General features: G+C 37.2%; 2 protein-coding genes across 2 annotated transcripts; one reads left to right on the top strand and one right to left on the bottom strand.

Moving 5' to 3' along the window:
• Positions 1 to 2,131: 2,131 nt before the first annotated feature.
• LOC109602799 (succinate dehydrogenase [ubiquinone] iron-sulfur subunit, mitochondrial) lies at positions 2,132 to 3,959 on the bottom strand. Its single transcript, XM_020019237.2, has 7 exons — positions 3,865 to 3,959; positions 3,750 to 3,809; positions 3,348 to 3,640; positions 2,910 to 3,044; positions 2,671 to 2,842; positions 2,492 to 2,614; positions 2,132 to 2,436 (listed from the first exon to the last, which is right to left on the bottom strand). Exons 2-7 carry the CDS (start codon positions 3,798 to 3,800, stop codon positions 2,335 to 2,337), a joined length of 876 nt encoding a protein of 291 aa, XP_019874796.1. The 5' UTR covers positions 3,801 to 3,809; positions 3,865 to 3,959; the 3' UTR covers positions 2,132 to 2,334.
• Positions 3,960 to 4,299: 340 nt separating this feature from the next.
• LOC109602803 (vigilin) lies at positions 4,300 to 13,250 on the top strand. Its single transcript, XM_020019240.2, has 7 exons — positions 4,300 to 4,407; positions 4,467 to 4,545; positions 6,589 to 8,828; positions 8,888 to 9,085; positions 10,719 to 11,565; positions 11,623 to 11,933; positions 11,990 to 13,250. The coding sequence occupies exons 3-7, from the start codon at positions 6,630 to 6,632 to the stop codon at positions 12,254 to 12,256; spliced, it is 3,822 nt and encodes a 1,273-aa protein (XP_019874799.2). The 5' UTR covers positions 4,300 to 4,407; positions 4,467 to 4,545; positions 6,589 to 6,629; the 3' UTR covers positions 12,257 to 13,250.
• Positions 13,251 to 13,491: the final 241 nt, after the last annotated feature.

Genomic DNA, 13,491 nt, shown 5'->3' with positions numbered 1-13,491 from the left:
TGATACTTTATTGCATTGATATGACACCCCCGGGGTCCAAGCAGTTCCGTTCCGATTCAGAAACCGAACCGTACCGAGTCCAAAGGTGCCGAACGTGTCTTACGAAAATATCAAGTTCAGAGGGATACTGAATGGCCACACTGTTCCAAATAAACTTTGAAAATAATAGAAAACAATATGCTCCCATTTTCCATAATAAAAATAATTACACCTAAAATAAAAATAACCTTAAAAATTGTTAAAAGATTATATAATAAACATTTTTGAAATAAAACAATCTCATAGGAATTATGAGCGAAAGTCTAACAATAGTTTTTGGCATCCTATTTTTGTAACTTCAAAACTACTTATTAAACATATTCTACAGCTCTAATTTTCGAATTTAACAAGAAGTTCTAGACCACTTGGGCAAGTTCTTAGCTTACAATTGCTATCTGGTTGAGAAATGACATTATCAACCCCTTATCATTCCAATTCAGACACAGAATGCCCAGTTATCAGTTTCCATCACAGTCACAGTCAAATTCTTGAATTTCATGATTTTCGAGCCCTACATTAACATTACTATTGTATAAATATATGTCAACAAACGACTCATATAGTGGTGGTCAGAAAATAACACAAACTATGTACTATGTTAACGATAATTAAGAAAGGCACACCTTAAATCTTAAAATAAATGCGAAATGTGGTTGGACACAGAAATAGCCCACTTTAAAAAATATATAAATATTAAGTAATGTATACATAACCTTAAACAAAATTGTTAATGTTTTGTTGGGTACCTTTTGTTCGTTATAACTCCCTGTAAACGGTGAGGCAAATGTTCCATAAAATATTGACAATGATCGTTTGAAATTAAATATTATCACTCTTCAATTGATAACCACAATCCATCTAAATTTGATCCTCCTTGGTGTTTTAATCGAAATTACATGTCATTCTAAAAGTTTATAATTGTTTTTAGATCCGAACTTTACACTGACCAATCGAGAATATCAACATTTTTATATTTTAACCAATTTTGAACAACTTTAGATGTATTCTTCGTATTATTATTATGCATAAGAATGGTGATGGTAAATTATTGTTGGTAAATAGTTCCATTACATATCTCATGATGTCCCACTCTCTCCATTCATCCATTTTACTAATAATTTTTTTTAATGGTCTTATACCATGCCAAGGAGAGGAACTCCAAACCATAATGTTTCCTCCACTGTGTTTCAAATTTTTTGTAGTGTATCTGGGGTTCAAATATTTATTAGGAGGCCGCTGAATGTATTTTTTACCATCTTGTCTTATTCTATAAAAGATGGATTCATCATCCATCTATGGAATAATTGACACATTTTTGTGCAAACTTTTAGTCTTCTTTGAATATTCTTTATTCATACCAATGGGGTCTTTTTGTTCATTCAATCGACGTTTGATTGTTCTACTAAACCCACTCATGATCCAATTAACACATTTTTTATATATCTAAAGGACAAGAAAGGATGTCGTTTTTTGATTTTTCCAATTTGTTTATCAATAAAAGTTGTTTTTTTTTTTGTTAAGACATCTTCAACTGAGTGTGATGTATCATATTTATTAATAACGAAACCATTTTTCAAAAGAATCATAAGTTTTTAATGATATCAGTAATATTTATACTTTGACGTTGCATATTAATTATTATTTCCCACTTCAATTTCATTCCTGATCTTGATCAGAGCATCCACAACCATTGGATCGCGGGAGTTAATATCCACAGTGTATTCATGCATGTACAACTTCTTGTTGGAGTCTTCAGGGTTGAACCAATTTTGAACAACTTTGGATTCCTTCTTCGTATCATTATTATGCATAAGAATCCATGAATCATGTCTCTCCATTCATTCATTTTACTAATAATTTTTTTATAGTGGTTCTATACCATGCCAAGAAAAGGAACCCCAAACCATGTTTCCTCCACCATGTTTCAAAATTTTTGTAGTATATCTGGAGTTCAAACATTTATTAGGAGGTCAATGCAAGGCAAAAGTTGAAAAATTTAAAGTAATAATTGATATTTTAAATTTTACTTGTCAATATTTCCTAAAACAAATTTAGTAGAACTGTAGTATTCACAAGGCAAGTAAGACACTGATTATTGTATGAAATAAATATATTTAATAACAGAAAGCTTTATTTACATTTTCAATCTGATTGATAAATTTAACACTTTACACGAAACTGATTTGATCGAAAATTAAGAAAAAATTAAGTAGTGCAAATAAAATACTGAATTTCTACAGTACAGTAATAATCCCTAAAATTGGTATATAATACAAATAAAAACGTATTCACTTATTAACTTTGCAAAGCGTCGGTTTTGAGTTTCGGTGCTTCCTTGTTAGCGACTCCTCCCAAGAATTTCTTGATTTCCGCAATGGCTTTTCCGGGGTTCAAGCCCTATAAAGAAAAACATTGAAATAAACTTTCAATTGCAATTATATTTGTAATATACCTTAGGGCAAGTCCTGGTACAATTCATAATAGTATGGCAACGGAAAGCGGAGAAGGGATCCCTCATTTTGTCCAAACGGTGGGCCGTCGCTTCATCTCTCGAGTCGATAATCCAACGGTAAGCCTAAATAATGAATATGAAACAAAAATCTTAATAAAAAAAAAGATTTTAATAATCACCTGCATTAAAACTGCAGGTCCCAAATACTTGTCTCCATTCCACCAGTAACTGGGGCAAGATGTCGAACAGCAAGCGCACAAAATGCACTCGTACAAACCATCCAACTTCGCCCTGTCTTCAATGCTTTGCAGATACTGTTGCCTTGGTCCGGACTTCTTCGTCGAATCGTCCCTGTATAAGTTAACTTTATATTTCGACGTGTTAAACAATCGCACCTGTTGAGGAGCAGGATACTTACTTCCTTTGCAGCCATGGCTCGATTGACCTGTATTGGTTATAAAAGTTGTTCATGTCTGGAACAAGGTCCTTAACCACGTACATGTGTGGCAATGGGTAGATTTTCGTCGATTTACTCGAACTGGTGTCAATTTTACTGCAAATGGAATATTCATCTTTGCAATTTTACTTTTTACATGACAAAACAAATGTAATTATATAATCAACATAACACTGAGTTTGTGCATTATCATGTTTTGGTAAAATAAACATATTCAAATAAGTTGCAATAAAATTTCCATTTTAACATGACTTAGTGTTATCACAAATTATCCTAATTTATATAACAGACATGCAAACCCATTAATTTACTTATCTGTTTTTGGCCTATCAAAATCATAAATAACATTATGTAAATAATAAGAAACAATCTAAAAACTTTAATAGGACATTTTCATACCTGATACAAGCAAGGGTGTTAACACCACCAATATTCATGGCACAAGATCCACAAATACCTTCCCTGCATGACCTGCGGAAGGTGAGCGTAGGATCAATTTCATTCTTGATCTTGATCAAGGCATCCAAAACCATGGGGCCGCAGTTGTTCATATCCACAGTGTATTCCTGCATGTACGGCTTCTTGCTGGGGTCCTCAGGGTTGAACCGATAGATTGAAAAGGTCTTTGTTTTGGCCGGGGCAGCTGCCGCCGCTGCTGCAGCCGTAGGCGCCGTCTTGTGCAGACATCGCACCTAAAAAGTTCAAATTGGGGACGGATTAATATGAATTACATGTGCGAAAGTATGTTTTTATAGATGTATTATGTAATAAAAAAATTAATTGTTTATGTTATTGTTTTACCTGTCCGAAGGTTCCTCTGCACAGTTTAAACAGCTGCATTTCACGCGACATCTCACCTGCCTATAAATAAAACAATTCTAATAAATACTGTTAAAACTTTGTTATGCGCGAATACCTTATGTGCGAATACTTTGAGTTGACAGTCTTTGACGTTTTACAGGTTCCTAGACATTGCCCCGTATCGCACAGAAAATCAGTTAAGAACTTTCCAATAACCTTGACATTTTTTTATTCTATTTGTCCATAGTTTATTGAAGTACAATTAATGTGATAACGTTTGTTAATTAACTGTACAAGCTAATGGCCCCTAAAACAAGTGTAGACAAAAATTGATTTTGCTTCTAGAGCTTTACAGATTTCTACTATGTTATCCAAAGCTTTTTGAATCATTTTCAATGTTTTTCTTATTAAAGTTGATTGAAATGAAATGTCAACAACTAGTTGAAAGAATTGATAAAAGTCAAATTTTAATACAATGTAACACTGTTTGGCAGATTTGACCAGAAAATAATTTATAGTTCTTAAGCATGCGCCACCTGTTTGGGAGTAGCAGGTTCACAGATGGATGTGTTGTAATTTTTGCCGTGTGCTCTACGTAAGCACATAGTTTTACGTGTGACATAGCAGACGACGAACTTCATTTTCTACTTGGAAGTCGGTATGTGAAAACGTGTGTCCGGTGTTTTCGGTATCTAATTGCTCACTTCACTGTTTCAGCAAGACATTACCAAGTAAAACTGGAGCATCTACAAGGAAACAGGTTTTTCTAGGACGGATTTTCTGTTTTTACAGTACAGTAAGTCAGTTTTCAGTATTATCATTTTAAGTGCTTCCTTGGGTCAACATGTTGGGGTAAAGTGACACGTCAACTGGTTATTGCCTTCTACGCAAAACCATTCGTTGTATTTGAAGACGACAATCACTTATTTCGGGGTTGCGTTTTAATGTTTATCAGTTTTACGGCACATTCTCGGATACGGTAGTCGCGTTTATTAATCCGCTATTCCATATGTTGACTTATGGTGGGTATTATTGTCTTATCATTATTTGCCACATGTGCACTTGCCTGACGTTTATTTTCGTTCTGATTCAATTCTTTTCTATTAGAGTTTTAAATATTTTTATATGTGTATTGATTCTGCCACTAAAATATGTTGATTAATTTTATATATTTAAAATTGTTGATAGTATCATAATAAATATAAAAAGTGAACACAGTAAAACTAGTATAATTAAAGTTTGTTGATGGATGCTTGTGGCAAATGTTCTGTACAAAGACACCATAGGAAGGTCAGATGATAAGAAAATTGTTTTAATTATCTTCAGCCATGTGCAATTATACAATTTGCTTGTATTAGCATGACCCTTTTATTTAATATCACTGTAAGGGTTTACGACGGTATAATGGGTTTCAGATGTGGCAATAATTGTAGATAATTATTAATTAACGTTAGATTCATGGGGAATTATAATCCAATTAAATCTAATAGGAACATAATACTTTGTGAAATTATCAATGACACTTACAATAATTTTAGCCACAGATCTTATTAAATTTTTATTGATTTGGAGCGTTATACAATTGGCTTGTTGAAATTATTAATGAATACAATTGATAAATATGAAGAATATTCGCCTTTGACCTTTTCTTTATAATATATTTTAAATATTGTTAAAGTTGCATAAATACATATTGCAAATAATCAATTAATAGTGTTTTCTTAAATTTATCAATGTGCAGTGTTAGTTGAGATTATAGCTTATCAATTTACACATCATCAATTTTATTGACCCAACTTGCAACGCAAATACACATTGAAAAATGTGATATGATGGCACCACTGATGATTAAAATGCCGAGGCTTGTCATCAGCTATTTGTCCAAACAGCTGTTTTGTCTGTAGGCTGTACCTTTCAAATATTAATGTAATATTAAATCAAGAATTATAGAAAGTATAGAAAATAACATTAATTGACGATACAAATGACGAAATTAATGTATTAGTGTTGCCAATTTCTTTGTCAATGCAAATCTGGTCAAAATTATTTCTTAATTACCAATAATAATAAACATTTGTTTTGTTGTTGACCACTAGAAAAATCTCCGATTGTTTATTTCCTGGTAATTTTATCTAAGAATATGGTTAAAAAGGTGGTCACGTTCTAGACAACATGAGAATCGATTTCGTCATTATATGATTTAAATATTTATTGTTTTCAAATTCGGTATTTACCAGTGTATATCATTTATCAAAAGGGAAAGAATGAATGTTTGTTTACTAGTACTGTATTGCTTGTGTAAGTTGATATTATTACTGCTAGTTGTTTGTTTATTTAACCACATTTTAAACCAATATTTACTCACTTGAAATTAAATAATAAATTATTCGTTCAGTATTATATCATTCTGTTGTTAACATGGTTTTTAAAATATAAAACCCATAAAGTAAACAGATACCCACATTTACATTCGGCTGGAAATACACTGCATGTTGAAAACCTGCATAAATATGAATTATGGAAATGATTAATAACACGAAGTTCGATTGATAAGAATACTGAATAATTAACTGTCTACCTGGCGGTACGTAATTATTCGCAATTCTTGGAGTTTCTTGGACCCAGACAATACTACATTATATTCTCATTAAGTGAACATTATACGAAATTGTATTTTAAGAGTAGCATTTTGAAAAATTCATTCAGTTAGGCACATACCAGTGAACGTTTCTGTTGTACTTTCGATAATAAACATCTAGGTACGGTAGTGCGTGTGAATAGTATGTTTTTTAAATAAGTTTACGTCATACATAAATGGGAATGGGAATTTTATTTTCAGTGTTGCTGTAACGACTTGGCACGACACAGGACAATCCCAAAATGCAGCAACCAGTGATGGAAGAGGGCGTCGCGGCGGCCTACGACAGCCCCATCAGCAACCAATTGAACATCTCGATACCGCTGGAGCCCCACGCGCTCGACTCGATGGCCGAGCCGCAGCCGGCGGCCGCCCCACCCACCTACGATGACCTATTCCCGGCCCTGCCCGAGTCCAACCTGCCCAAACCGGCCAACAGCATCGGCCAATGGGGTAACCACAAGATGAGAGTCAGCTCGTCCGTGATCACGCAAGTGTTCCGGGTGCCGATCGAGGAACGCAAACTGGATGGCAGCCAGAAATTCGGCGAGGGCGAGAGCATACAGACATGCGGCAACATCATGAAAGAAACGGGAGCCCACATCGAGATCTCCCACGCCAAGGACCAGTCCCTCACCTTCTTGATCACCGGTAAACAGAACGAGGTGCTGGAGGCCCGCAGGAAGATCCTGCAGCACTTCCAAACGCAAGCCAGCAAGCAGATACAGATCCCCAAGGAGCATCACAAGTGGATCTTAGGCAAGAAGGGTGACAGGCTCAAGGAACTGGAAAAGCAGACGGCCACCAAGATTTCGGTGCCCGCCATGAACGATAATTCCGACATTATCACCATTACTGGCACCAAGGAAAACATTGAGAAGGCCGAACACGAGATCAAGAACACGTCGGACGTACAATCGAAGAAAGCCTCCGAACGCATCAGCGTTCCCAAAATCTATCATCCCTTCATCGTCGGTCCGAACGGTGCCACTCTTGCCAAGATGATCGAAGAGACTGGCGCCAGGGTGAACGTGCCCCCGCCCTCCGTCATGAAAGACGAAATCATAATCGCCGGCGAAAAGGAAGGCGTGATGGCCGCCAAGGCTCAAGTCGAGGCGATCTACAAGCAAATGGAGAAGAAGTGCACCACTGTCTCCGTGGAAGTGCCGAAATCTCAGCACAAGTACGTCATCGGACCGAAAGGTTCGACGATCGCCGAAATCTTGCAGAACACCGGCGTTAGCGTCGAAATGCCGTCCAGCGATTCAGCAACCGGAACCATCACTCTTCGTGGACCGCACGATAAACTCGGTCTGGCCCTTAGTTGCGTCTACGAAAAGGCCAACTCCGTGCGCTCCAGCGATGTGTATGCTCCGTCCTGGATCCACAAATACATCATCGGTCGCAAAGGTCAGAGCATCAAGGAGATCACCCAAAACTTGCCTAAAGTTCACGTCGAGTTCACCGACAAGGAGGACAAAATTAAAATCGAGGGACCACCGGAAGAAGTGGAAAAGGCTCAAGAACAAATTGAAAACATGGCCAAAGATTTGCAAAGGAGGCTCATCTTCACCGAAATGCAGGTCGATCCTAAGCTGTTCAAGCACATCATCGGCAAGAACGGCGCCAACGTTAACAGCCTGAAGGAAAAATTCAACGTGATCATTACCATCGGCGAAAGTGGTTTGGTCAGAATCGAGGGCGACAAAGAAAGCGTCCACAACACCAAAACCGACTTGGAAGAGAGAATTTTCAAGCTCGAGAACGAAAAGGAGAAGGACGTGATCATCGAACAGCGCCATTACAGAAGCATCATCGGCTCCAAGGGCGAGAACATCAAAGACATACGCGAGAAATTTAATCAGGTGCAGATCATCTTCCCCGGACCTGCCGACAAACACGACATCGTCAAAGTACGCGGCCCCAAAGAGGACGTGGACAAGTGCTGCAGATACTTGGAGAAGCTCGTCAAGGAACTGAACGAATCCTCCTATCAGATCGAGGTACCAATTTACAAGCAATTCCACAAATTCATAATTGGCAAGGGTGGTGCCAACATTCGCAAGATCCGCGAAGAAACCCAAACCAAAATCGACTTGCCAGCCGAAGGCGACAAAAACGACGTGATCATAATCACTGGCAAGAAGGAGAACGTCCAGGAGGCCAGGGAGAAGATCAAAAAGATCCAAGACGAATTGGAGAACATTGTGGACGAGGAAATCACCATTCCGCCGAAATACTACAACAGTCTGATCGGCGCCAAGGGTAAGCTGATCCATGCCATCATGGAGGAGTGCGGTGGCGTTTCCATAAAGTTCCCCAGCGCCGACAGCAAGAGCGACAAGGTCACTATTCGTGGACCCAAAGACGACGTCGACCGTGCCAAACAACAACTGCTCGATCTCGCCAACGAACGGGAACTTGCCAGTTTCACGGCTGAGGTAACGAATATATATAATTTTACACTAAATTGACAATAAGACAGTTTGGTTTTGTTTAGGTCCGTGCTAAAGCTCAACATCATAGGTTCCTGATCGGTAAGAACGGAGCCAATATTAAAAAAATCCGTGATTCTACTGGTGCAAGAATTGTATTCCCATCGAACAACGATGACGATAGCGAAATTATTACGATCATCGGCAAAAAGGAAGCCGTACAAGAGGCCAAGAAGCAGTTGGAAGCGACAATCAAAGACATTGTAAGTTTTAGCTCTCTCTATCTTGTGTATGTCGTAGCAACATCATTGAGAAATGAAATTAATTATCCAACAAATTTCCTTATTCTGTAACTTATTATCAAAATTGTCCAACATTCATTTAATGGACAGTTCAAATGCCTAAACTGTTTCACATCAACTCTCAGATGTCAATGACTGGGCACACAATATAACCAAAAATATTGTTGTAACAATACTTTTAATTGTATGTATATCTAGTAAAAGAAAGTTTGAAAATTAAAAAAATAATAGATAAATCTGCCTTAAAAAACAACACTGCATCTCAAAGTGATAAGAGATTAAATATTAGATAAAACATAAAAAAATATTTTGAAGTAGACTTGTTGACAACCTATTTTCGTTGTGGTTATGCCAAAAATTTGGATAATTTTATATTATATACAGTATATACCAGTGTAAAGATAAAACAAAAGGTGAAATTTTTCGAAATTTGAAATGTTTTTGAAGAAGTCCTGTCTGTGGAAAAATTAATGAATATCAAAATTTATTTCATTTAATCATAAAACTCATTCATTGAAAATTAATTAAGAGCAAATTCAGTATTTCTGTTTGACACAAAAAAACATTTTTAAGTTTTAAAAGGCTGAGAAAAATCAATTTTAAAGTCGAAAATTTAATTTTTTCAAATACATTGATTGCCGTTCATCCATCCTGGAACACACTATATATTTATTTCTCATGATTATTATGATCAACATTTTATAAAAAATAATAATTAAAAGGAAATTCAGTATTTCTGTTTGTCACAAAAAAACATTTTTAAGTTTTAAAGGGCTGAGAAAAATTAATTTAGAAGTCGAAAATTTAATTTTTTCTAAAACGTAAATCGCATTTTTGTATCTCCAATTAAAATATCTTTAAAAAATGGGATTTCAAAAAGGAGAATTAACTTGTATATTTATTTATTTTTATATTTTTTGACAAACGGTTAAATTATTGTACAGACACTTTTTTACGTAATATTAACTGCTTATATAAAGAAAATATTAACTTTAACATATGCGCAATTTTTCTATTTCAAATAATTGAATTTGCCTCCAACCAATTAAAATTTTAATTTAATTAATTAGTCTTCTTAAATTTGTTTACACACATGTTTTGTTAGTTCTGACTTATTACTTTTAATTAAATTTAATATATTTTACATTAATAATACCTTTAATTTTTTACCTATAATTCACATAACAAAGCATAAAGCAAATTACAAAATTTAAGTTTTTCTTATTTTTCAATTGGATGCCACATCTAAAATACATTAAGTAGACAGTTAGTTGAGTACACAACAAAGAAAAATATTTAAAAATATTCCATATAATTTGTGTATGTATGTATATGTAACTTATTGTATGTACTACATAATTTTGAAATTAAATTAGCCAACGTCACAATTCTGTAGTGACTTTTTGTAATATAACCCACAAAAAAAAAAACAATTATGTCGTTATGAAATTGATGAAGTTCGAATATGTAACGAATGATTTAAGCTCTCTGTTGTTACCTAACTTAATATAACGTAATAATGATAAAGAAACGTTACAGAATAAGGGAACTTCCTAACTTCAATACGAATTTCTTTAACCGCTTCATATTTCAGGACAACATAATCGAAAGCGACATGCAAGTGGAGGCCCGCCACCACAAGCACTTCGTCGCCAGACGCGGTGAAGTCTTGCACCGCATCAGCGACGAGTGCGGCGGCGTCCTCATCTCGTTCCCGCGCTCCGGCGTTGAAAGCGACCGCGTCATCCTGAAGGGCGCCAAAGAATGCATCGAGGCGGCGAAACAACGCATCAACGAGATCATCGCCGATCTCGAATCGATGGTGACCATCGAGTGCATAATCGCCCAACGTCACCACCGCACCGTTATGGGATCGAAGGGCCACAAGGTGCAGGGCATCACGTCCGATTTCGACGTTCAGATCAAGTTCCCGGACAGGGACAACACCGAGGAGTACACCAATCACGGTCAGCTCAACGGTGACGTGAACGCCGAACCTGTCAGACATTGCGATGTCATTCGCATCACCGGCAAGGAGGAGAACTGCAGAAAGGCCAAGCAGGCCCTTCTGGAGCTGGTGCCTGTCACTATTAATGTGGATGTACCGTTTGAGCTGCACCGTTCCATTATCGGACAAAAGGGACGTGACGTCAAGGAATTGATGGATCGCTTCGATGTTCACATCGTTCTTTCTCCAGCTGATGTTAAGGAGGACATAATTAAGATCACCGGCATTGCCAGTAACGTTGAGAATGCTAAACAAGCATTGTTGGAGAGGGTCAAGGAGCTGGAAGCCGACAGGAAGGACAGGGAGTTACGCTCATTTGCCCTGAGAATTGAGGTCAATCCCGAGTATCATCCCAAGATTATTGGCAAGCGTGGCGCCGTCATCACCAAAATCAGAAAAGATCACGACGTTCAAATCAACTTCCCCAAAAAAGGTATAATGGAAATATTTAGTTCGTTTCAGAAATCTTAATATTTTTGTTGGATTACAGACGATCCTGAGGAGAACATTATTGTAATCACCGGCTACGAAGAGAATGCTCACCGTGCCGCCAAAGACATCCAAAAAATCGTCGACGACTTGAACGATTTGACGAAGGAAGAGATCATAATCGATTCCAGAGTCCACTCAAGACTTATCGGAGCTCGTGGACGCAACATCAGGAAGATCATGGAGGACTACCACGTCGACATCAAGTTCCCCCGTCCCGAGGATTCTAATCCCGACCTGGTCGTCGTCACCGGCCAAGAAGACAACGTCATCGAAGCTAAAGACTATTTGCTCAACATGGCCGAAGAATATGTGAGTGTCTGTACCCCATACTCCGTTATTCTGACTAATAAATTTCATTATTTCAGTTACAAGATTGCGAAGAATTGGAGACTCGCGAGAAACAACACACCCTGACCAGCCACTTCGAACAGAGCGGCGCCATGTCCGCTCCGGCGCCTCAACAGCCGCGCCAGCGGGGCGAGGGCAACGGCTTCGTCGTGCAGGGCGGACCGTGGGAGCAACGCGCCCCCAACACAGCCAGCAACACGGAGTTCCCGTCGTTCCGTGGCCGCAACATCGAAGAGACACCGCAGGCCGCCGCGCCCATCGGGGCTTGGGGCGCGCGCCGCTAATGCACACGAGACAGCCGCCCGCCTCGTGTGCCGCATTCGTCGCCCAGATCGGTTTTGTAGCGCTGATGTTGAGTTGTTCGTGATCCACTGTCCTGTTTATTTTGTTCGTTTGATTTTGCGTGGTCGACATCTGCATAAGCACTGCCAAATTAAGCGTGGACAGTTGCAAAACGAGATCTGAGAGACGAGTCCGAGGTTGAGTAATACTAACCTTAGATTAAGTAACTACTATAAAAAAACTATTTGCAAAGTGTAAGTGCAACCTCTACCCTCACTGTTTGCTGCATTAAAAATTTTGATATGCCTGGCTATCGGACACGGACTCGATATGGAATTTTGAAATATACCTACATACGCAAGAAGCAATTTTCTTTTTTGACGATATTATTAAGTCTTCCCTTCGTGGCAGATCACGAATATCTGCCTAGCGATGGCTCTAATAATTTGTGGAGATGTTATGATATTGAATTACTATTCTCCTAGGTTTAGATATTCACCAGTTAACTTGTATATCATCCTAGTACCTTTTATTATACTTAAGTAAGAAAACTTGATTTTATCCTACACAATTTTATTTCGTACGAAAATTGATTTTTGTAATCATAACTTCTCTGCTAATTTATACAATTTTGAGGTGGTGCATTGTGCCTTCCTCTTTTTGATATGACCGTACTGAACTCTCAAATAATACGCATTACTATGTTGAAGGCTTTTCCTTTTTATAAGAGGTGAAGGATTTTATATTATTGTATTATAATTTTACATGTTCTTTGTAATATTGAAACAATGAATCAGACTGAATATGCCGCGACGTAACACTCGTTGCATTACTTAATATTCATTTCAAGTTTGTGAATTTGAAATTTTGCTGTTTATATATAATCTTCTGTATATAATGATTATTTATATATGAGTCCTTGCGGTCAATTTTGTTAGCCCAGGACTAAAACCTGAGGGAGAGAACTATATTAAATTAAAAAACAAATTAAATCTATTTATGTCTTTTATTTTACATACCTATTTCAATTCTTATATAACATATCAATTGGTACAAAATTTCAAAACTGGTAAACTATTACACCCTATTTGACTGAAGGATACAGAAAGGAAACAATTTTTGATATTTAAATTCAAGGCGCTGTATTTCAGAAAAATATTTTGACCACGTTCTTTAGAAACACATTTCTCCAAAAGTAAATTTGGTTCATCACTATCATATTTTATGGTGATTGAAA

Source organism: Aethina tumida, chromosome 5, assembly GCF_024364675.1.
Source record: "Aethina tumida isolate Nest 87 chromosome 5, icAetTumi1.1, whole genome shotgun sequence".
Classification (NCBI taxonomy): Eukaryota; Metazoa; Arthropoda; class Insecta; order Coleoptera; family Nitidulidae; genus Aethina; species Aethina tumida.
Note: the sequence above shows the minus strand (reverse complement) of the source record. Positions and strands in the feature narration are given on the sequence as shown.